General features: G+C 47.5%; 1 protein-coding gene across 3 annotated transcripts in view; it reads right to left on the minus strand.

Annotated features, from left to right (window-relative positions):
• BIN3 (bridging integrator 3) overlaps positions 1 to 25,388 on the minus strand; it is an 82,990-nt gene that overhangs the window by 4,241 nt on the left and 53,361 nt on the right. For all 3 annotated transcript variants that reach the window (XM_045003632.1, XM_045003634.1, XM_045003631.1), the window contains 4 exons: positions 24,811 to 24,947; positions 24,207 to 24,247; positions 6,211 to 6,352; positions 3,377 to 3,511 (listed from right to left, as the gene is read on the minus strand). In XM_045003632.1, the coding sequence (XP_044859567.1) occupies positions 3,377 to 3,511; positions 6,211 to 6,352; positions 24,207 to 24,247; positions 24,811 to 24,947 (455 nt within the window). The remainder of the gene's footprint in view (positions 1 to 3,376; positions 3,512 to 6,210; positions 6,353 to 24,206; positions 24,248 to 24,810; positions 24,948 to 25,388) is intronic.

Genomic DNA, 25,388 nt, shown 5'->3' on the forward strand with positions numbered 1-25,388 from the left:
AGATTGCCAACACCGATGTACAGCAAGAACCAACAACTTAGTCTTGGCTTTCAACCTGGTTGCTCCTTTGTAGCTGGGCCCTCCCGGAGCCCTGCCACCATGGGCTTACGCTCAGGGGGATGCAGAACAGGACTGACACCTCACTCCCCTCCAAATGTGAAAGGAAAAGCCCTCTTTCCTCCTCCCCACCCACCTCCCAAGAAGTGTCAAACCCGGCAGAGCAGGGTTCGCTCTAGCTTCGTGGGCAAGAGCAATTGGCTGGCAAACAAACAAAAACAAAAAAATTCTCATGGAAAGGGTTCTAGCAGAGGGTCTTGCAAGCAAGCCCATGTCAGAGTCACAGATGCAGCAAAGGGACAGGCCGTGGCTCCTGTGGGCCGGGGCACACAAGTGCCAGCACAGGAGCAACCTGGCTTTGTGTTGGGCACCTTGAAAGAAGTTTCAAAATTGTTTCACACCAGGATCACATGTTCTTGAGGTGGGGGAGGGGAAGGGAAGGCACAGGAACCGTTTGGTTTCGTATAGCTGTATAAGCAGTGATGAGCTGCCAAAATCTTAACAACCAGTTCCCTATAAAACGTTCTGATTTAAGGGGGTGGGGGGGGAGGGGCCAGGGAGAGATCGTCGTAGGGCCAGAGGCCCCTGCAGGGCCTGGACCAATTGCTGCACTTGCCCCCTCCCCTCTCCTCTGGCCAGCCCTGGACCTTGCAGTAGCCCCCCCCCCCACACACCCTCCTTGCTGGGCCATTCAGAAAGTGGCAGCAGGACGACTCCAGAGCTCAGCTGAGCTGCCCAGCTGGGGGGAAGCGGGGGAAGGGCCGGGGGAGCCTCAGCCTCCCCAGCTGGGACTCCTGGGAGCAACAGGATAGTCCAGCCCACAGACCAGAGTTCTTTGCCCACCTCCTGGCCCTTTAACAACCGGTTCTCCACGGAGGTCTAATTTTAGCAACTGGTTCTTGAGAACCTGTGGGAACCTGCTCCAGCTCACCACTATGTATAAGCTCTTTCATCCCTCAGAGCACCGCACAGAGCACAGGCACCCAACACGACGCAAATGCAACCACCTTAAGAGCAGAGGGCAGCAGCCAACTGGCACACAGCACAACAGGAGTAAGGGAAACATAGGCCAAAGACACCAGGGCAAGGGCAAGGCCCCGCCCTTAGGAAACTGCCAGAGGATTGTTCATGTATACGTAAAGCTGACACCACTCTGGGTTTCAAGGCCTCAACCAAAAGATCCACTGCAGAGAACTGTCTGGGACTGTTTATCTACTTCAGAAGGGCCACGTCAACCCTGCTGTGGCTCTGGGGAGCCTCGTCATTTCAGCCCTGATGCTTGGAGCATGGAGCCCTCTCCTCCAGCATGACAGAGATAGAACAGCATCCCTGGTCTCTAGCAGAGGGACCTTAGGGTGAATCACTCCGAGGGCAAGTTGCTTTCGGGTTTGCAGAGGCCCAAGTTCAGAGGCGAGTCTGAACTTATGTTATTTACACCTTCTTCCAGTCCCCTTAACGTGCCTCTTACTCTGCCTCTAGAATTGCTTATTTAGACTGTTACTACTATCTTACACATCAGCTCCGTCTCTGGCCCACTGAGTCTACCGTAGCAACTGGCACGGTGGTCCAGGGGCACAGCGCTTCTCTGGGACGCCAAAAATCACAAGTTCAAATCCCAGGAAGTACCTACAATGATGAACCTGTGCGGATGCATGTCAGTTTCCCCCACACTCTATGACCTCTAGGATGTCAGTTTAACCAATGATAACGGTCCCTTCTGGCCTTAAAATCAATGTCATAGAGAAAACTGGCAGCAAACGCAACCAACAGGAGAGAGTGGGAAGGTGTACCTTATGGCAGGCCTTCCCCGCATTTAACTCACACCTTCCTCCAGATCTGTGTAAGTTACACCAATTTCACTTTCCCAAAGCATTGGTAAGTGGGTGTAGCTAGGTCTAGGGGAGTGTGAACAAGGCAGTCTAAGCTACACTACCTTATTCATCACCCCGACTGATGCCTGGTGTGCGTTCAGCCTGCCAATCAGCCACGCTTGTCTCCCCTATCCTGAGTCACACCTTGCGAACTTGTACGTCTGCTCAGAAGGAAAGAGGTTTGTTCTGCCCCATCAGGCTGGCCAGCTCCATGGGGAGAAGCCTCTGCAGAGAGGAAACCTAGGACGCTTCTCACCTTCCTCATTCCCTCTCTCCACAAGAGGAGGACCCTGCAAGTTTGGGCAAAGATTTACGGCCCTTCCTCATAAAGGGGGGGGGGGGATGACCTTGTCCACAGGGGCTCACACGAACACGTCCCAGAATCAAACTACATCACATTCTTTTGGACACTGATCACACGAATCCCCAGGGGAAGGGAAGGGATTTGAGTTATGACATTCCAAACCCCCAAAACTAATCTATATTACAGCCTGCCTTGCACCATGTCCCAACACGGGGGGCAAAACTGAGATTCCCTTTCTCTATCACTTGTGCCAACAGAGAGATTGGGCAGCGGAAAACACAAAACCCTTGAGGATTATGACAGATGTGTAAAAAGCCACCAGCCATTCAGGGTTTTTCTGGGGGATTTTCTCAGCGCACTTCAGCCGGGACCTGCAGCACCTCATAATATTCCAGTTGTGATGCTTCCCCTAGTTATGCAGGTGCGCATCAGTCAAGACCTGCAGCATCCATCCGCTACGTAGAAAACAAGGACCGGAGACTAGGCAGTGACTTAATATCTTATCCTTTACGATCACCACTCAGGACCCCAAATGCAGAGGGCCAGGGTATTCAGATCAGCGAGCCACCCAGCCCCACAGTCTCACCTGTTTCGGGAGTAGGGGCTCTGCTCATTGACTTGAATGGGATTGTAGGATGGGGCCCTAAAGAAGCAAAGCACTAGATCCGGGCAACACTTTATGACGAAGAAAGGGCGCAAAGTTCACTTCATGCCGTTCTTCCTGCATGGCATTCAGCTACCATAGAACCAGACCAGCTTTGAGTAGAAGCCAACTCAATCTTCTGCCAGATAACGGGTCAGGCAACCTATCCGCCTTGTGCCCAACTGTAGCTTCCATGATAACCCCAAAGTTCAGGATTGATGCTGTTCAACTATGACTTCCTTTCCCCGCGGTCATACATCCCAGCATTTTAAGGGATTCTTGCAAACCCCAGGAGAGATGTAGCATGCAGACAGCGAAGTCGATGGGATCAATATCTATTCAATTGGATGGTGCGTTAGTCTTAGGGACTCATATGCTGGTGAGATTAACCGTTCACCTAAATAACATCTGAAAGAGTCTGTGCTCCAGAGAGGTGCTCAAGATAATGGACACTGACATGAGGGCAGCCAGTGCAGGGAGAGGTTTCACTATGGGTCTCACCTGAGCTCGGATCAATGATTCAAAGCTGGGCTCGAAGTAGTCGATGCGGCTGCTGTAGAACTTGGGCATCTCCTCCAGAAGCTGCTTGTTTTTGGCTTCAAAGTCCTCCTTCACCGGCCTCAGCTCCTCACGGGCCTGGGGAATGAGAGGGGGTTGCTCAGCTGCCTTAAAAATCCCCCTTCCCAAAACAAACCGATGTATGAACTTCCAGGAAGCTGGCTTAGGACAATGGTTTTTCGCACTAGGGCCCAAGAACATGTAGCGTTTTCGATAAGGGAACATTCTGAGGACCAGCCTGTGGGTTTGGGGGATGACTGACTCTCTCCCATAAAGAGATCCACAGGTAGGTCACTGAAAGGCAGTAAGGACTCTAACATCACCGTGGCAAGCTGCTTGTATCTGCCACATGCACAAATTGACTCAGTGAGTGGGCACCAAACATTAAGAGCTTTCCTTAGCCAGTCTCCTCTATGTGGTACTATAAATATGCATCAAAGTTGCTTTTCTATGAGCAGCAAGGTACAGATGACCTGCTGGGAGGCATAATAAAATCGTTCCTTCTCCTGCCTCTCAAAGAGAAATGAAGGCTATACACCAGGGCCCTCAAAAAAGCCTGTGGTCTGAAACCAAACAGCTCTACAGAGCAAACCCGGAATGTGACACAAGATCCTCTAACTAGCAGCTCAAGGACAATGTTAGCAAGCACCATAGTTTTTCTGTTGCCTGCAGCCCTGTGGTCAGGTGGTGTCTCGCTAGGACATTGGCAGATCTCTCTCTCGCTGGGATAACTGAAAAGTTCTGAAGGACCCTACAGCCCACGCCATACTAGGGGCCCATGCCGGTGCTATGACCCCATATTCAGAGAGGGGGCGTGACTTGGCCAGCAAAGCAACTTTGCTATGCTGCTGGAAGTAAAGGTGAATAGGGGAGACTCCAAGCTGAACTAAGGCTTGGCTCTCGGACCTGCTAGCACCGCTGGGCTGATGCCGAGACTCTGATGGTCTTCTGTCCGTCCTCAGGGTTTGCTCCCCTAACCCTATGCCCTCGGAGAATTTGCCGTGTCAACCCCAGGGGAGTCTCTCCTGTCTTTGCACTTTGCCTGTGACCTTCAGTTTGGAGAGTCCTATTGGCGATCTTTAAACAGAAGCGTGGGGAGAAAGGGAAATGTCTCTCAGAAGGTGTGGAAAAGGGCAGGAGGGGGTGGGTGCTGAAACATTAGACAAGTTCAAGTCTGCCACTTAATCCTGGTGCAATTCCAAAGGGAGGGGGTGTGGGCTAGCAGTGAGATTCCACATGCTGGTCCTGCTCTGGCGGTGTCTAATCCTATAGACAGATTGGTGTTAAGACAGGTTCCGGGCCTTTGTTGGGAAAGTACGCTAGAGATATGGAGCAGGCATAACTTCCGGCTAGTAAGGTCTTAAAATGACACCAGGCTCGAAAGGGGCAAATACATTGTCTGACACCAATCCAGCTACTCAAACTGAGGCTGAGAGTGTTCCAACTCACGGGAAAGGAGGGTTAATTCAGGAAGCTTCCTGCATCCAAAAATTGAGGGCTTGGGTAAACAGCCCAATTTATATTTTAGGCCGGATGGAAATACTTTATGAGACTATACTAACTCCTTACCAAATATCTGGATCTCTCTTGAATAGCCTGGCTTTAGGTCCTCTCCAACAGCACTTCTGGCTATCCCAGGTGCCCAAGCTCAGACTTTTGATTATTTATTTCAGATTTTCATGGGGGAAAAATTGAGATCATACCAGAAGTTCATTAGGAAAAAAATAAAACCGACTTAATCACCAGGACAAAAGAACTCCCATTTTTCCAGCCATAGCTTTAGTCACTGAGGCTGAGCAACATAAGCTGCTTACTATGAAGTCTGAATTCTCTTTTGTTAATGCTGATAGGGCTGTTCTTTAACACAATACTTAATTTTGGGGGGGAAAGTGATCAAAACGGTGTGTTCTTTCACTCTGATGAAGGCGACTATTCCTTAGAGGTTTCAAGCAAATGTTTTGTAGAAATGACAGATTTTGCTGGGAATGCCAGTGAAGATTTAGTAAAAACAAAACACAAAACCCAACAACTTTGCTCGAATTTCAGAAAGATGTAATAATTTGGTGAGGTTTCATGTTAACCAGTTATTGCAATTTTGTGAGACTAAGCTTTGTATCAGGTGGCAAATGTGTAGAATTTTATGATTTTTTTATAGCTGTTTAGTCAAATTCTGAAAGTTCAGGGGAATGCTGTCTCCTAATGTGCTCCTACAGTTATCTCCAGTTCTTGTGGGCTTTAGTTTGGAAAAGACGTTTTGTTTGGTCTCAGACTGAGTCCTCTTAATTTACCTGGATTTACCAAGCATTGCGTATGTCAACTTAATATTGAAAAAATAATGGCACATTAACCCGAAACACTGAATAAATTAGCCTATACTTTAGGGAATTTAGATACAGAATTTAGATACTGGAAGACAAAAGATCATTCAGTCCATTTCCCTGCTGAGGCAGGATTGTACCCAAGTGAACATTTACAAGGGATTTCCCCTGTCTAGTTTTAAATGTCCCAAGCATGGTGTTCTGATCATTTCCTTTGTGAGTCTATTCCATAGCCTAACAGATCTTCGGTGCCTAGATTTTCTGTCTTAATTTCATCACACTATTCCCAGTTACTGTGCTAAATAACTCACGCTTGCACCTTTCAACGATACTTGGCATTCAGGATGAAACATACGTAAGGGAAATTGTAATGTGTCACCCTGCACACAGGGGGTGCCCTAACATTCTCTCCAGAGCTTTTCAACCCCAGCAGTAAGCGCCCGTCTCCCAGCTCTGTACCTGGTGTAGCTTGGCCAGGATGGGGCCGGTCTTCTCCTTCTCTTCGTATTTTTCCACCTTGGACTGCAGCCGCTTGTAGTCTTGCAGAGTCTGCTCACGTCTCTTCACTGCCATGTTCAGGCTGGGGAACACGCTGCTGAACCTGCAGGGGTTCAAAGAATAAAACCCCGTGAATGCTGTGGCCTGGCTGGACTCATCTTAGAGACATATCTACTTGGCCAAACTCCCAGCTAAGAACCTGTTAATTCAAGGTGCTCAGGCAGAATTCTATATGACACTAGGAGTGGGCGTTAGCACCTGTCCTCAGATTACTGGTAGGGCAGGGGCGGGGCAAGTGTCCTTATGGCCTGCTCCAACCCCCAATTACTTTAATAGGAATCGGATCAGGTCCATAATCTCCACGAGTCTTTCCACAAAACAAGACACAAGGTTATACTACAGACCATATTTATCCTCTTGGAGCTTCCAGCAGATGCATCATGGGTCCTATGGCTTTAGTGTCTAAAATGTATTTCATGTTAACGGCCTGCAAACATCTGTAACATGCCAACATTAAGTGGGGAGAGGAACTCTATGGGGGGTCTGACTAGAAGTAAGAGAACAGTATTGGACAACTGGAAATGTAGGCTGAATATCAGTAAACATTTCTTAACAGTGAAAGCTACAAGATCTGGCATAGCCTCCCAAGGAATGGGGTGGAAGCACCAGAGCTCAGGATATTTAAAATTAGACAGGGAAAAATGCCAGTATGGAACATTTTTGCACTGGCCGCTGTGGTGGGTACGAACTAATGTCTCTGACGCTATGAAAGATATAGGGGAAGGAGAAAGATAAGAGCTGCTGGCCCAGCAATGAGCAGAATGGTTCAGCAACACGTAGCTGTCCCTTCTCTCCTCTCTCGTCAACTGGAAACTGGGCTCTCCTTAGCCAAGAGACTGCTATTAACACAGCCCAAGAAGGGAGATCCCTAATACTAAGGGAGACAGAGACAGCCCTCAGCATTTCCCTGAGGGAAGAGAAAAGCATGAACAAAGGCCTGGGGCCACAAAGGAGCTAGTCCTGAGGGATCCCACTGGCCCTGGCACTGCCTTGCAGTTTCTTCACTGCTTTGAAAGTTTATATGAGCCACATATGAGGGGGGAGGGATAGCTCAGTGGTTTGAGCATTGGCCTGCTAAACCCAGGGTTGTGAGTTCAATCCTTGAGGGGGCCGCTTAGGGATCTGGGGCAAAAATTGGTCCTGCTAGTGAAGGCAGGGGGCTGGACTCAATGACCTTTCGAGGTTCCCTTCCAGTTCTAGGAGATTGGTATATCTCCAATTATGACCTTATGACATGTTGCTCTTAAACCAGGGCATGGGATCATTAGCCAGTCTTCCTGGGACACAAGCACTAATTCATGACCGAGGAGGAGGGTTGCCAAGACAAAAAGAGGAACAGGAAAGAAATCACAGAGAAAGCAGAAAGCATCCTTTTCTCTCTCCTGACTTGTGCTGACTAGCACTCAGGGCACAATCCTGTGAGAATCTCTAATGATTCCACAGGAGTGAAACATCTTGCAGGATTAGGCTGCAATTGATGAAACAAAAAGAAACCCTGATCCCCTCTTTTGTGCATGTGGAAGAGCTCCATTTTGCAACTTCCTAATGTGAACAATAATTTGCTCACACCTATCCTACTTCCTGCACAGAGCATGGAAGAACAATGGGGGTTTGTCTAGATGCTCAATACTCACCAAAACATTGGTTATGGAAAAGATATTCCCGGCAGCTTTTGTGGCATTTCCCACTAGAGTGAGTGTGATGCAATCCACACTCCCAACACCCCCTCATCTCTCTGTCCCCTGAGTCCTTTTGATAACACGAACCCTGCACTGTGTGGATTTAAAGACACACCACTCCTTTTACTGGGCTGCTCTTACTCGTTAATTACAAAGGGACTGCCCTGCTTTCCCTTTCCGAGAGGGACACGGTCAACTTAGTTTAGATCCAGAATTTAGAATCTGTTAATCAAAACAAGGAGTGAAACAAAACCTAGTCCAGATAGAAATGAGTTTATTATAAACTTCTATGGGCATTCTGAGACTGAACTAACTAACTGATGGACGGTGCTACTAAAAGGGAAAGTTAGTATTACGATCATTATTTTGTTAATATAAATTAGGCAGTGGCCTGCAATAACAAGGGAGTGGATCCAAGAAGGCCCTTTCCAGTCTTATGTTCCCATGTCAAGTGGGTTTTTTTTATTTAAACATACATCAACTACTTAAAATCTAGTCAGTTTCACACACCTGGTTAGAAGTAGTTAAGAGGCCCCACATTTGTCTCCCAGCCCTCCTTCAGAGACTGGTGATTTTACAGTCATATTTTCCTATTTTTTAAAATGTTTTTTCTCTCCTGCTACTGCTGTGGTACAGAGCCACACAACAACGTGGGAAGCTGGCTGTCTACACAAGGGGGGAATAAAGAAACTGACCCTACACAAAGTGCTGTTAAACGCAGAAAGCACACAAACTGATAGAGGAGAGAAAAATACTATTCCCCCACTCATCTAATTAATTTCTAATCACCCGAGGTGTTATTTGCTACAACACCAGCTTCAAACAACAACGTTCAGCCAGAGGTGAAAGTTTTAAGTGGATGGTGGCTCTTTAAATATTGTCCTCCCTAGTTGTGAACCCAATGATAACAAACTTGAGAATTAAAAAGGGACGGTGACTTTCTGTGAAATTAACCGGGTCTAGTTTCACTGTCTTGACTAAGTGAATTGCAAAACATAAGGAAATAGCAGTGACAGGAAGTAAATGAGACTGTGAACATTTTTCAGGATTAATAATCTACAGTATTAATCTAGGGCAAGGGAATTTTTAACTCTGAATTTCCCTTATCAGTGCCTCTTTAACACTGAGTTCCAGCTAACACTGTGCACCATCTCTCTTATCATTACCACATTTGTTCTGCGGAAATTTAGTACCGGGTTTACCTCTCACATATAATAGATCAAATTCTAAGCATTTTGTGAACCTGACTCCTCTACAGTCCATCTAAAATGCTACTGCCGCAACCATCTCTAGCCCATTGCTTCACCATGACACGTCCTCTGTGTGAGGCACTTGGCTGGATCAACACTGTACTGAAGAGAAAATTCACACATCTTGCCATTAAGGTTTTATCTCACACAGCCCCTGCCTACAACTTGAACTTTCTCTCCTTTCAGATTCCCTCCCAGCCTCCCTGATTTTACCAGTGATGCCAATCTAGGGATCCTCCTCCCACAGTTGATTCCTCACCTTCTTCCATGCTGCCCCTTATATTTGGCACCCCCTCCCGGAGCCTGCTGGCCAAGCCACTTGCACGATTTAAATCCTTCCTGAAGGCTCATGTCTGCTACCTCACCTAGGCAAAGTAAGGGGAAATAAAAGGAATTATTGGCAACGCCAGGCTGTGCCTATGCCTTATTGAGTTGCTTCATCTTCTGATCACTGTCGCCTTTCCCCTTCCTCACCTCCTTCCTCTTATGGCCCTGACTCTACCCAAAACCATAGGTGTAATTTGACTTCTATATTTGGGCGGCAGCTCCAGTCAGGCCAATGTGGCTGTGCGTAGGGGAGGGAGGGAAGCAGGGGTGGCTCTAGGGATTTTGCTGCCCCAAGCATGGCAGGCAGGCTGCCTCCGGCAGTTTGCCTGCGGAGGGTCCCGCAGCCTGCGGGAGGTCCGCCGAAGCCGCGGGACCAGCGGACCCTCCGCAGGCAAGCCACCGAGGGCAGCCTGCCTGCTGCCCTCGCGGCGCCGGCAGAGCGCCCCCCGCGGCTTACCGCCCCAAGCACGCGCTTGGCGTGCTGGGGCCTGGAGCCGCCCCTGCAAGGAAGAGAAATATCGTGGCTGCCCAAGGCTTACATTTTTTTTGGGGGGGGGAGCAACACTCCTCTGTCCCTCCCCAAACTACGCTCGTGCCCCAAAATCTCCCTTACTTTTGCTCCTCAGTGCCAGTCCACATTTAATTTAATATCAGCTGCCTTTGGGTCAGCTGTCAACAGAGTTAAGGAGATCTCCTCCTACACTCAGAGACATCCCTTGCTTTTCTTCTGTCCCCTTGGCTGCTTTCACCATTGGAGAGAGGCCGTGAGGTTTATTAGTCTGGGAGTCACTGTTGTAATCCTGGCTCTAACACTCATTCCCTTTGACAGGTCCCAACTGCCCTGTCTCAGCTTTCCCCAGCCATAAGATAAGGGTAATGATTCAGATCTCCGGTTTTAGGCTAAACTTGATGAAATCTCTCTGAAGCAATAGCACGAGAACAGGTTTTTTATAATGTAGACACACACACAAAAATACCTGCTGACGGGCCCCCAAAAGCTCCTGTGTTTTGGACAGCAATCTGAACGTGAAAAGCACTATGCAAATACTAACCACAACCTGGGTAGAAAGCTGAAGTCTCCCCACCCTGCCCCATCCCTCTCCTATTGTCATAGTCTGTCCGGATGTGCTGTTAAGCCATAGCCTTAGTCATTGTAAGTCCCACCAGCAGCACACCCAGGATGGGAGCTCTGTGCCCCAGACTGAAGGAGTAGTAGCACCATGCTATCAAAATCCATGTTGCCCATAGCAATGGAGCCAGGTGCCAACAATTATGCAGGCTACGGAAATATTCATATTAGCACCAACGTTTTGTGAATTAAGAAATGTCTTAATCAACATTTAAGTAAGAAACCAACAGAGAATATTGCTGAAAGTGACAGAAGAGGCAGCCAACTAGGAGATGGAGGAAAGACCCACAGTTGACCATATTAAGCTGGTTTACAGAACTGAAATGAAGCTTTGTGATAAAAATGAAACCACCCTCCCTCCTAACTTTCAGTGGACTTCAATCATGCACACAAATGGCTGACTATCAGAGGACGTGCTCCTATGAAACTGGCCACTGCATCTCCACAGTGCACTGGGTAACTTGCTGGTCATAAACTATATGGTCAGTTTTACAGGCTAAAACCAACAAATCCTTCATGAGAACAGTTTCAACAGTACTGCAACATTTATCCTTCTGTTATGTCTTTCTTACAGACTAGTACAGGTGAGGGGATTTTATACCCACCGGTACTGAAATACCTATGATCAGCAAGGGGTAAATGAGCAAAAAGAAAAATCCCAATTTATGAATGTAATTGCGTTTGATATATATAGATACATGAACTATGTCGAAGGATTTAGCCTTGGAAACAGAAGCCAGGCTTGCTTTGCAGCACTGACCACTTAGCTCTGTGCATGTTTAATATTATTTATTTATACTGGGGCTGCACTCAATATGTGCTACGTGCTGAGCAAACACGTAGGGAGACAAAGGCCTTGCTCTGAAGCACTTACAGTCTAAAAAGACAAAGCCCAGAAGAGTTGGGGAATGGGATACAAGGACCATTAGTGTTTAATATTCCTGGCTCAGATGGCGAAATACCAGCTGGTGTTACCATGATCCCGATCGCTAGGTATAACTCAAAAATAGACATAGATGCGTAGTGGGTTAGTGCAGGGGAGGCACTGCGTCTTTCATGCCTAACTATGTGCCCACCTGATTACACTTCCCACTCTGCCCAAGAGTCCACGGGGTGACACAGACTATCACAAACCACAGTCACGGCAAAGCTGCTGGTCCAGTGCTCACAAGCGCCCACAATGTCACCCCCAACATGCTGTACCATCAAGACAACCTCTAATCAGAACAACAGCCTACAGAGGCCACCCATAAGGACAGAGCCCCGGGCCTTAAGTCATCCTGTCCTGCAAACACCAAAAGCAACTGTGCCTTGTATGGCTGATTCTTTGCATCCACCATCCCTTCATCTCATTATGGAGATGGGGCTGGGGCATTAATAACCTTGTATCGCCCTGTGCAACCTGAAAAAGTCATCAGCAAGCACACGGTCATTCTTCCATCCAGCTGGTCACATGCAGATCAGATGCTGCTACTCTAAGATTGCTTTTTATAGTCAGTTTCACGCAGGGTTTGCCATTATATTTAAATGTATCAGCTAACAGACTGACTCCCACTGGGACTGGCTACAGAGGCCCCTCGTTTCATGGGCATGGGGGAAATATTTAAATATTTCGCTGCTATGTAGATAAGTAAAGAAACACATGTATTAAAAGGGCTGGATAAACAGGAATCTGAATGAACACAAGAGACCTGCACAGAGAAAACCAGACAGGTCAAGGGAATGTATCAACCGTCATGCCCTTCCCATATCAAAGGCCCCGTGTACTCTGTGGCAGGATGGCCATGAATTCAGTAGCTTTTTGGTGCACCACACTGCAAATTCTGCAGCAGCTTCACTCAAATTAAATGGTTGCTATTTAAAATGAATTTGAGATGAAAACGAGTAAGACAATCAGTACAGTGGCCCCTGTTTTTCTTGGGATATTACAATTTAATTTATTTTAGGATCCTGAAGAAGGCAAGGGCAGGATGGCTCAGAAGGGTGGTAACGGAACATGGAGCCTTTTAGCTCTAAGCAACAAGTTCAATTCCCGACCAGGCCAGATGTTATTGAAAGTTGGGAGTTAGTTCGGTGAGTCCATCATGTTGCCAGCAGACAGGGGTCTACAGTGCAAAGCCCACATTGCCACTGATTTCCTCCTTCTTGGTAGTCTCAGCAGAAATGCTAGGACTGAATGGGCCGGGGGATGGAATTCCCCTCTCCCCAGGTTCACACTGAAGCACTGCCATGGGGAAAGCTCACACTCCAGTGGCCCTTTGCTGTATTTGGTATGTGGCTAGACAGAAGCCTTCAGTCTCCAGGGCTGTCAGTCTAGCACAGGGGTCGGCAGCCTTTCAGCAGTGCTGTGCCGAGTCTTCATTTATTCACTGTAATTTAAGGTTTCACGTGCCGGTAATACATTTTAATGTTTTTTTAGAACATTATATATAAGTCTATATATTACACACCTCTACCTCGATATAACGCTGTCCTTGGGAGCCAAAAAATCTTACCGCGTTATAGGTGAAACTGTGTTATACTGAACTTGCTTTGATCCACCGGAGTGCGCAGGCCCCCCCCGAGCATTGCTTTAACCGCGTTATATCCAAATTCGTGTTATATCGGGTGGCGTTATATCGACATAGCGGTGTATACCTAAACTACTGTTGTACTGTAAAATAAACAAGGTTTTCAAAATGTTTAAGAAGCTTCATTTAAAATTACATTAAAACGTTGATCTTACGCCGCTGGCCCGCTCAGGCCACTGCTGGTCTGGGGTTCTGTTCACCTAGGCTGGCAGCGGGCTGAGCGAGGCCTGCGGCCGGGACCCCGGCTGGCAAGAGTCTGGCAGCCAGAACCCCAGACTGGCAGCGGGCTGTGCGGGGCCGGCAGCTGGGACCCCAGACCGGCAGTGGGCTGAGCGGCTCCTTCTCCCTGGTTCTGGCCCATTCTCTTCCTCTCTCTGCACTGAGCTGAGGGTGGGAGTGCACTGAGCACAGGGCTGGGGGTGAAGGAGCAGGTTAGGGTGTAGGGTCTGGCCTGGAGCTAGAATGAGGGAGGGGGCTCAGGGTTGGGGCAGGAAGTTTGGGTGTGGAGCACTTACCTGGGCAGCTCCCATTTGGTGCAAGGGGTGCAGGTGGGAGTGTGCGTGCGTGTGTGTGTGTGGGGAGGGGTGCAGGAGCTCCCGTTTGGTGCTCAGGGTGGGGATGTGGCGGATGCATGGTGTGTGGAGGGAGGCTAGGTATGTAGGGGGGTGCAAGAGTCAGGGCAGAGGGCTGGGGGCATGTGAGGGGGGTGCAGGTGTCAGGGCATAGGGTGTGGGGGGCCTGGGTATGTGTGGGGGTACCAGAGTCAGGGCTGGGGCCGTGAGGGTGTGTGTGAAGGAGTCAAGCAGAGGGCTGAGTGTGTGTGAGGGGGGCGCAGGGCTTAGGGCACAGGCCTGGGTGTGTGTGGGGCTGCAGGGCTCAGGGCAGAGGGCTGGGTGTGTGTGTGGAGGGGTCAGGGCAGAGGGCTGGGTGTGTGTGAGGGGGATACAGGGCTCAGGACAGGGGCCTGGGGGGTGTGCGGGGCACAGGGCATGAGCCTGGGGTGCGTGCAGGGCTACAGGGCTCAGGGCAGAGGGCTGGGTGTGTGTGAGGGAGTCAGGGTTCAGGGTAGGAGCCTAGGGGGTGTGCAGGGCGCAAGGCTCAGGGCAGAGGGCTGGGTGTGTGTGAGGGGGGGTCAGGGCAGGGGGCTGGAGGGGATATGCCCCATTCCACCCCCCCCTTCCCTAAGTCCCTGCCCCCACTTCTTCTCTGCCTCCACACGCTGACTCCACTCCTCTCCCACCCCGTCCCTCGCAAGGGCCATCAGCCAATCAGCCGGCAGGGAGGGAGGGGAGGAGGAAGGGCAGGAACCCAGAACACTGCGGGAAGAGGCAGGGGAGCTGGCAGGACCAAGCTTCTGCCCCCTGCCCTGTGGGGGAGGGGGCAGAGAAGAGCGGGCTGGGCTGGCCCGGGCCGGGCAGGATTTTTAATGGCACGCTGCTGCCAGCTGGGACTCCGGCAGGCAGCAGAGTGCCATTAAAAATCGGCTCGCATGCCGTCTTTGGCACACGTGCCATAGGTTGCCGACCCCGGTCTAGCATTTGGCCCCAGGGCTATGTTCATATGCACATACTTGTGGCTTTTTTTAAAATACCCTGACCATTTTTAAGGCATTCATTGCCATAAAGAGGAAAACAGCATTGACACAACCACTCATCTGTGGTATCGCTGCTTACGTACACCCAACATATGTGCACTCTACGAATAGGATACATGGTGAACTTGGAACGTATGTCCAGGAGATGGAATACAGTCACTTGTCAGTGATGAAGGACTTTACAGAGCACAGCCATCAATGTGCAGCATTTCTCTAGAAAAGCAACACAGTCTAGTGGCATGAGCAGAGGGCTGGAGTCCAGACGCTCTCGAGTTCTAAGCCCACCACTGACACCGACTCTTTCTGTGGCCTCAGGAAATTCACTTATCCTTCAAATCCTTCTTTAAGACTCCTCTCTGCCACGATGTCTGCAAAACCCAGCCAGTTGGTCATGGCTAGGCAGATGACAAGTTGAGACTGTTGCTCCTCCTCTCTTTCTTTCCTTTTCCTCCACCCTCAACTATAATCCATGCAACTAACACAGCTGAGCCAATGATACACCCTAGTCAATTGCCGTGTACGTTGCATTCCCTACTCTCTGGCTGTTGGGGTCTTTAAATTGTAGGCACAATGGGGCCTCAGTCCCACTGGGAGCCTTTGAGTGCTACCACAATATAAATATTGCTACCACCCATCTGTGCCGTAGTTTCCTCACCTGTAATGTTGGAATGACTCCTATCCACCTCCCCGGGTGGAGTTTGAAGGCTTCATGTCAGAAATGTACTTTGAAAATGTTCAGCGTTATGACAGCATTACACATTACCCTTTCAATAAGCTCCTCAACATGTTTTTTGGATAATGCTCAAAGGTGACTGTTTAACAAGGGCTCTCTCCACTACGACCCATTGAGCTTAGTACTAGGATAGCACTTTACGGCTTGAAAGCACAGGACATCAACTAATTAGCGTGTAACCATTCACATCATATGAACCCACTAAAGCAGAAAATACTCATTCGGCTCTGAAATGTGGCATGCAAGATCTCAGACAAGGACCTGCGACAATGATGGTAGATCTGTTTTTAAAACAAGGTGGCTTGACTTTTTGTGCTCCTACTATTCAACCCATCTTGGATTTAACAAAGTGAGATTTTGTTGGAGGGGCATCATGCTTCAGAGTGCTTTAATAAAATAGCGCCAGCACAGAGACTGAAGAGGCAGTTATTGTGTAGGCACAGCAACTACTGTTTCATAAGGACTTTTAATGCATGGATTATATACTGAATTTTGGGGTGCGGGGATTATTGGACTCTGCAAGCTGCCATCATCACAGTGCATCATGCCAGCTCCAGACAATCATGACAAACTGAAGATTCAAACTCACGAATCAAAAGAACAGAAATCTATATTCAAACAACATGGAAAGGGATGAGCCCTCAAAATCAAGGATGTCCAGGGTTAAAGCTGGGATGCCATGGTTTGGTGCTCCACGCCCCTGGGGTTTAAAATATCTTACTCAATGCTGATGTTTCAGCGTTAACTTTCAGTTTCCCAGGGTAGGTGTCATGGGCTTAAATCAGACCCTGAGAGCTGTTTTATGAAAGGCTATCAACTAAACTGAGATCGATGAGATCTGCACCCACTTACACGATGGCTGAATTTCTCCATAGTGCAGTAATCATCAGTAAGCAGGAATGATAGTTTTTGGAAGTTTGCCGTAGTGTCTGTGGATATCCTGGGATGCGGCAGCATTGTCTCGGCTGTTAGGAGTTCTCTCATTTCAGGTCAGATCCTGAGAAGTTCTGAGCAAGTTGTGATTGCTCAGCACCTCGCAGGAACGGCCCTCACTGCTCTGTTCATTCTAACAGGTAGGTAGCGAGGCACATGGTTTAATCGTATATTGCAAAGGTAATCAGGTAAAAAAGGCAACGTACACCTTCACTGGGCTGGGGCTGGATCGGGCTGAGGAAACAGTTCTCCTGCCATCAGATCCTGCTGGCTCCTGACGGAACATTCCTATGGAAATTCTCTCATTCCGACAGGATTTCTAGACTTACACTGAAAAGTATGGTACATGCTAGGTATTTTCCTTCCCAATTAAGATTATCTCTCATTTTTCTCCTTCTTTACTGGAGTGAGCTGTATGTGGAAGCAGACTCTCAAGCCAAATGCCCCAGGTGGTAAATAGATGTGAAGGACAGATGAAAGATATGGCTCCTGTTATTGCAGTGGGGTAAGGCACAGGACAGTGACTCGGGGCACCTGAGTTTTGTTTCCAGCTTTGCTACTGAATCACTATGTGGCCTTGAGTAAGTCACATAACCTCTCTCTGCCTCAGTTTCCCACCTCTATGAGAATCACAATACCTACTTTGCAAAGTGCTTTGAGATCTACAGATGACAAGTCTTGCAGACGTGTTCAGTACTAGTCATAAATCCAATACCATTATTCCTCCACAGACACCTGCTGCTGTACAGGGGAAAGATGTTTTGACAGCCATAAACACTTAAAAAAACCCAAGGATTCAAGCACAATCCATTTTTTGAAATACTTGGTGAAATAACGAAGCCGACTAAGTGGGTCTCACTTTGGTGGGTACGTTGCTGAAAACAGGCAGCAGAGGGGAGACTGAGCTGAGATTTTAGACAAGTCCCTAGCTCACCCTTGCTTCCCAGGGCTGCAGATTCCTGCTTATACACTAAGGTGCCATTGCTTTCTGACACCTCTTAGGAAATGTGGTTGTAGGGGGATTCCTAAAAAGAATAGGTGACGGTAGATACATAGGGATAACGAAAAGAAAATGCAAATAATAGTCGCCCCACCACTGGGGGAAAACGTACCAATGAAACTCCTTTTAGGATGACATTTTAGCCTCAGAAAAAAAATCCAGACTTTAGAAGATTCTCTGAATTATAAATAATGTTGCCACTTCATCTCTATGCTGTAGCCTTCCTTCAGCTTCCCATAATTAAAGGATGGGGATTGAGAGACACTACCACGGAAGATAAAAGCACCATCAGAATTCCCACCACTGCCGGATTCATTAGCAAGTCAACCTAACTGACAAGTCTGTTACTTGAAAATTGCAGATTTCTCTCCCTCTCTGGTTGTGACATGGCGACTGCGGCAGAGAGCCGTTAGTGCCAGGGCTCTGCACGCCTGGAGTTACAGCGCTAATAGGAGGGGAGGAGACTGTGCTGGCCTGCATGCGTACAGGTGCAGATCAGTTGCGCGGTGTCTTGATGGCTGGAAGGAATTGTGTGTGCCGAGAGGATCCGCTGCAATGGGGAAAGGGATGTTCACAGGACACATGGGAAGAAGCAAGCGGTTATCGACGCTCAAGACAGCAGACGAGTAATAGAGAGGGCCCAAGTCGGCTCCCTCTGTCAGTCTCTCAGCATGTTATAACCATTCAGATGATCATCAGCACCAAGGCCAGCTAGCAATCTGCCTTCTCCCTCCTCAATGCCTCCTCTTTCTCTGTCTCCCTCTCTCATGTCCATGCCGACCCTTATACCTTCTTGGAGACAGTACAGGCTAGTGGATGAAGCGTGACACAGAGGAAAACAGGACAACTTGGTTCTATTCCTAGCTCTTCCACTGGCTTGCTGAGTGGCCTCTGGCAAGTCACATCTCTTCTCTGCCTTTCTCCTCTCACAGGCAGGTTGTGGGGATTAACACTGGTTCAGTGCTTTGAAAATGCAAAGTGCTGTGTAAGTGCTAAGTATTGTCATTATCTTCTACAGCAAACGACCTCCTTCTCTTTATTCCAATCCCTCCTTAAAACACACTCCCTCCTGAAAAGCAATTCAGTGATGAACCTTCAGAGCGATCTGCAGCGCTCTGACACTGCATCCTCAAGCTGCATAGCATGTGTATCTCAATGCTACTGTCTGAGTCTGAGCCAGATTGTAAGAGATCTGGGAAGAGGAGGCCCAATTCTGTTCCCAGTGTAAATCCAGAGTCACCCCACAGAGGTCAGTGGAGAGATCGAGGATTGACACCAGAGATAGCTGAGATCAGAACCTGGTGGGGTGTTTTTATGTTTGCACAGCATCGAGCATGTTGATGGCCTACAATAAAAAAAGAACGAGCCTGATCCCCAATGGGCAATCTGAAGGCGTTGGGGAAAGAAAAGGGGAATGAGGAGGAAAAGAAGGTTATAAAGGAAAGGAAGGACAGGAATCAGAAGGAGAAAAAACAGTATCAAAGCATGAAAAGGAGAAGGAAAAACCTGGGAGGAAGTTTAAGGACCCAGAGAGGGATGGCTCAGAGCTAGGCCAAAGCACTTGGGCTATGTTCAGGAATGCCTGCCATTCCGCAGTCCATGCCCACACGTCCGTTGCGGGCCCATCCACCCACCAGGAATGGGAAATTAAAACCATCCCTTCCGACTACAGCAAAAAGCAACCGAAAAATAAGACGACAGTTCAAACTGGAGAGAGCTGAGGATTAAGGCTAAGAGCCCCGAGATGAGGGAGGATGCACAGGGGGGCGAGGCAGCCATGTGGCTTGCTTTGTGTATGAAATCCTCATTAGAGGCCTGTAAGGACATGAAAGCGGCTTTTCCTGTTTCCGGTCCCCAGCGCCCCCAGGGGACCCTTACGGCTGGTTATCTGCTTTCACTGTCAGAGAAGGAAGTGCAGATTGAGGCTGTACACGAACGGCAGGGTTTTGTGTGGTTACAGGGAAAAAAGGAGATCACACAGCATGTGTGCAAGCCAAGCTGGGGAGGCAGAGATTAAGCAGTGCAACTGATATTTTGGGGGACTCTGGCCAGCTGATCAGGAGAGGCCAGGGCTCTGCTCTGATGGAGCTATTCCTCCAGAGAGTGGATCTCTGTGCTAAGGATAGGCAGCAGGGATTTTAGACGCTCACTCCTGGTTTTTCAGCCCTTATGGAAACCAGCCAGAGGACTCACTTGCATGCTGATTTAATTTAGTTGATACATCAGTCTGTGGTGGGAGGCATTCTACTTATGGGAATCTGAGTTCTCCTGACATTAAGACCAAGCACAAACTGGCCACACATGGAGATAGCATCACCTGCACCACCTTTGCCAAAGCACCTTAGTCTTGGCCTATATTACTCCCTAATATTCTAGTTCTGACCCCTCCCTACACAGTTCTGGCAATGCACCTCCCTCCTACCTGGCAACCCCTTTGCTATTCCAACCCAGGGGCCCACACAGCCCAACTCTGATCTGCAGCCTTTTCTATTATTCTAGTCCTATCCTCATCCCCAGCTCTGCCAATTCACCGCAGTGCTGGGACCAGTACAAATTCTAACAGAGCACTTCAGTCCTGAACTGCAGCTATTCTCGAGTCTCAGGGCAGAGAGCCGATTGTGCCAAGTTCCTTCACAGTCTGGCCACCATATAACTCATGCAAAACTAGTAAGCGCATGCACCAGCAACTGTTTTGGAGGAGAGTTCCCCAGGATCCCCTCATTCTATTCAGTATCTCGGTGACCTTCTCCCCTGCAGCTCCCTCCTGACCATTTGAAAACACTTTTTCTATCATCTGGGAAATAAACTGCATATCAATAGAAGCTGTTTATAGCCACTGCTGGCATGGGATCTCTGGATCCCTTCACACCAGTGTGGTACAAACCACATGGCTGACCCATTCACTATGACAGCAGAATCCTGATTCTCCAAACCACCTGGGTGACACCAATTATTATTGTTATTTGCTTGCAGTTGCACCTACAACAGGAGGGGAGCCTTTCAGACACACAGGAAAGAGAAGACCGCTGCCCAAAGGAGCCCACAGTCTCAGACAGACAAGTAGACAGATGTCAGGGATAGGCAATATTTGGGCTAAGATAAGGGCGAGTTTGATAGATTGGGAATTTAGGCTCTGAGGGAAGCCCTCACTAATCAGTAACACTCAGGTAGCTTGACAAACAGGGTGGTTCAAATCATCAGTCTGTTAAATCAAGATCCCCTTGCAATTAACATCAGATCAGAATCCACAGTTCCAAATGCAAAAGGCATTAAAGTCAATGAATCTTCAAACCTCCTGGCTTATTTAAACTGTTTCCTGCCCTAAATACTGACACATAGGATGTAATATCAACATGAAAGCACACAGTCCATCACCAACCCCAAGTCCAGCCAACGCACTTCAGCCCTCACCCAAGGGACAAGAGGAGCCCAGCCAGGCTGAAGAACTGGAAGTTACACAGTGCAGTAAAAAGCATCTGTTTTTTCACTGAGCTGATCTGGTGTGAATTTACACAAGTAGTTCCCAAGTGAAGGCCTGACCTCTCCAGCCACCCGATCTCTTTGCCCAACCCACACCTTAAACCCATGTCATATTCTAGCTAGAGCTTTGCTAACTCCGTGAAATTAAATGAGTGATTTCCAGCTATGAGTTTGTTACAGTTCCAAAAGGAAGTGACTGCATGATCCTAACTCTGCCATAAGCAGGGAGATCTGGATGATAGAACCACCCCTTGAGATGGTTACTCTTAATGTGGCTGATAGAAACCTCATATCGCTGAACTACAGAATGGAGATTTTATGACACATGTGCCTCTGATTATAATATATTACCATTAATATAATGCCTGCTTTCTACTTATCTGTGTCTTTGGCTAATAAACTATAGAAGACCACCAGTGAAGAAGTAATAAAGCACAGCTGTTGAATCAAAGCCTGTTTCTAGGTCAAAGCGAGTTTGGGAGAGGCTGAGGAGAATGGGCTCTACCAGGGGAAACAATACCGAACTGAAACGAGAAGAGGATCCTCCAGGCAGCTTTAATTAATCTTTAGTTTTTATCCCAGAAACATTACTGGAGTTCTCGGCAAGCAGGCCAAGAAGAGGACGCAAGTCTGCATTTCCATAGTGCATCTCATTATTATCCAAATGGACACCCCAGGCTCTTTACAAATTGTATCGACTGTAGGAATTATATATGCACGTACCTGCACTCGTGCATACTTAGGGACAGGGAGAGGAGACAAGTCATTCTTGGTCACCAATGAAATGCAGCCACCACAGTCATGAAACAGGAGCCGTTTTAGAACATACTGCAACAGTGCTTAAGTGACAAGGGCAGGAAATGAAAAATGTCACATCCAAGTAAGGGGAAATGTAAGGAGACAGAAACAAATCACCAGAGCTGGAATATGTAGTCAGGACACTGGGGTAAACAACCGTAAATCCTACAAAAGTGCCTCCATGACAAGTGGTCAGGAATGGCGTTTTACATCTCATCACCACACAGAGCTCACCACCACAGCCCTGGGGGCCAAAGGAAGAACATCAGCTGAATCTGCTTTCAGTGCGATTCTGGAATTTCTCTAGACTTCTTGCACCCAAACAGTGACTTGGCCTGAATCTGCTCAGCCTGAAAGCTGGCTACCTCAGAACTCAAGGTGGGATGGAAGGGATCTTTCTTATATGGATACATGATTATTATTATTTGCAGTACTGTTGCACCTAGGAGCCCCAACCAGGGACCAGGACCCTGCTGTGCTAGGTGCTGTACACAGAACAAAAAGACAGTCACATGGAAACCACCTGGCTAGTTTAAGCTAAGATCTATTTCTTGACAATTAAATGAGACAGTTTTAATAGAATGCCAGAAGATAAAGGTGCTGTATCTTTCATGCTGAGGACTATCTACCTAATAAGCAACACAATTCCACCATCGGAGGCTTGTTTTTTTAATAATCAAGAATATCTGGTTATAGGGTAAACCACAAAAGCAAAACTCAAGTCAGCATGCCCTCCCACCGCCCCAATAAAAATCCAGGGCAGCCCTATGCGCAGAGTGGTATATGTTGGTTTACTTTCAGACTTGGGATTAAACAACAACAAGCAAAAAAACAACCACCACCAAAACCCCAGTCGTCAAATGTAAACTAAAATTGTTATTCAGCAATTTGCATCACTTACTGTCTTATTAAAGTCAAATGATTTTCGTTTCTCTCTCTCTCTCTGTTCTTGTAATAAAATAAAGAATCTAGGGATTTTTGAAGACATTTTGCTGCACTAAATGAAATTCTCCTTTAATGTTTAAGGGTATAGTCTTACTTACAACTCCTGCCAACACTGGTGGGACTCGCACAGAAATTAACATTTAAGAGTTCCATGGATGACAAGATCCCTACAGAGATGATGCATCAGTGGGTTATGACACACTGTAAGACACAAGGTAACTTCTTGCCATTAACAAAGTGTGGCGGGAATGCAGTGATCCTGAAACAGGGGAGGTGGTAATTCTCAATATAAAGAAACCAAAATGTCAAGTGACTGCGGACCAGCGAGTTCAGCCTCTTATCTTGGACTGATTGAAGCCAATGGAAATTCTGGCATTGACTTTAGTGCAGGATCAGGCCCTAAAGAAGCAAACAACTCCTAGGAAGCCCAGTTTTTTAATGTAAGCTCTACAGCTCATGGAAAGAAACAACACCAAATTCAACCCCCTCCCATGGCAGCAGAGGGTCAGGTGACTCATGGTCTGATCCTCATGGGATCCTTTCCCCCCCATGAAGGAAATTGTCTATAGAAAATAAGTCAGTGGGTGGCTTCTATGCCAATGGATTCATTATTAAACCCCTGCCTCCATGGTGAGCACCAAACACTGACAGTGCCAAAATCCACTTGCTCTGCTAAGGTTTGATGGGCTGCTTTTGTGGAGCTTCACAGACTCAGTTCCCTCAAGGCTTTTATCTGACTGTGATACATCATACCATGTATATTTCTGTGTGAGGTCTTTACTTCCTAGCTTCTCCTTGAACAAATTTCAGGGACACTGGAGGGTCAAATCTGGCCCAAAATTTAGGTGTTGAAAAAATGCCTTTAACTAAAATTAAGAGGAACAAAATATTTCTGAAAATTCCCTTTTTTAAATTTCCAAAGGAAACATTCACCTCTAGCATCTGTAGCCCCAAAGCAGCAGCAATGCATTAGACTGCATTGCAACTTCCTAAGGACCAGAGACTGAAACGGATTAGAAATCAAATGAAACTGACTAGTCCATTTTCCTCCTTCAAGCCAAGCAAAACGTAGCAAGTAACCAACAGCATATGTGGAGATAGACTGGATGTTTTAAGTGCTTTCAAGTTTTTAATAACTTCAGGTGTTTTGTGAAACACAGTTAAGTGCATTTGGCAAACTGAAGTACAAGATCAGGAACTAAGAGATTCGAGCTATTTTCCAGCTGTGCCACACGCTAACAGCCTGGACGTGGTCAAATCACTTAACCTCTCTGTGCCTCGGTCTTCTCACTGTAAAATAGGGACAATACCTTCTTGGATGGAGGCTGTGAAAGATTATTTGCTTTTGGAAGGATTATGATTTTAAACCTGACACTGTCCCTTTAAATGATGTACGTCTCTAAGGAACATGACTACTGAGAGCACTTGATTCTGCTCATAGGAAAATGCTGCTACTTACTTTTTCAAGGGCTCTATCACCGTCTTTTGGATTTGGTTCACCTATTGGAAGAAAAGAGATTGTTACAAACAAATTATTGAAGAAGCCTGTTTGAACTAAGTTATACATTTGTGCAGCGTCTTCCACACCAGGGCTCAGGCCTCGAGGTGCTACCAGAGTACAAATTAACATCATCATCTTCATCAAATCCTCACCCCACAACCTCCTGTGCTCTGGAGCTGAAATGAAGTTTCAAGTGCAACTGGCAGCACTCGGACACAACTCTGGTCCTGTGCTCCCAAACCAGCAAAGACAGGACGTGCTGTGAGGGCAGCGAACTTGGTCCTCCATGGAGTGGGGATGAGAGAAAGCAGTTCATGTTACTCTATAGAACTCTCTCTAGTCGGTTTAAGGACTAGCCCTGATTGGCTCCAGGTGGAGGCACATGCATCTATTCTCTTCTGAAGTATCCCAGGATATGATAAATTAATCTGGGGGCCCTCCTAGGGGGAGAGAAGAAAGGGAAGGGGTAAGGGAGAGTTCACCTGTATGGAGCAGACACACACACACAGAGCACATGTTCCCATCCCCTCCTCCTCCCCACTTCAGTAAAACCCACACACACCTTCTCTTGGTTGAAAGAGTCCATTCTCTTCATGGCAGTGTCCAGGGCTGTTACCATCGCCAGGAAATTGGGGTCTTGCTCGCAGAGTGGGTTGGACAACAGGTCTGAAGAGATTTTCACAGCTGATTTTGACATGGCTGCAGTACGATGGGACCCAAGAGCATGTAAAAGAAGAAGAGAAGGTCCATCAGTGACACAGAGTTGCACAACAGGACAGGCACTTGCAAAATAATCCAGGTTTGCTAGAACTAATTCATTATCCCGGTTCTACAAAAAACAGTCTGGGACACAAACCTAAATCTTCAGCCACTAAGGCACTTAGTTCAGGACCTAAACTTTCCAGGGACACAAGTTGGAGGCTAAGAGAGAAGATAAAGAGAGAGGTACTGATTTTTTCATGTAAACTCTGAGAGAATAGTTTTTAATACAGGTTAAATGTGGACCATTTAAATGTAAGATGTGATGCTGCCAGAAATAATACCAGACTAACAAAAGCATAACTTTCTTTTAAAAATAATGTAGAAAGCTTTTTTGACATTTTTGTATACATCTGCTTTTTTTTTTTAACAGACTATTAA

The sequence above is a fragment of the Mauremys mutica genome, chromosome 2 (assembly GCF_020497125.1).
Source record: "Mauremys mutica isolate MM-2020 ecotype Southern chromosome 2, ASM2049712v1, whole genome shotgun sequence".
In the NCBI taxonomy this organism is placed as follows: Eukaryota; Metazoa; Chordata; order Testudines; family Geoemydidae; genus Mauremys; species Mauremys mutica.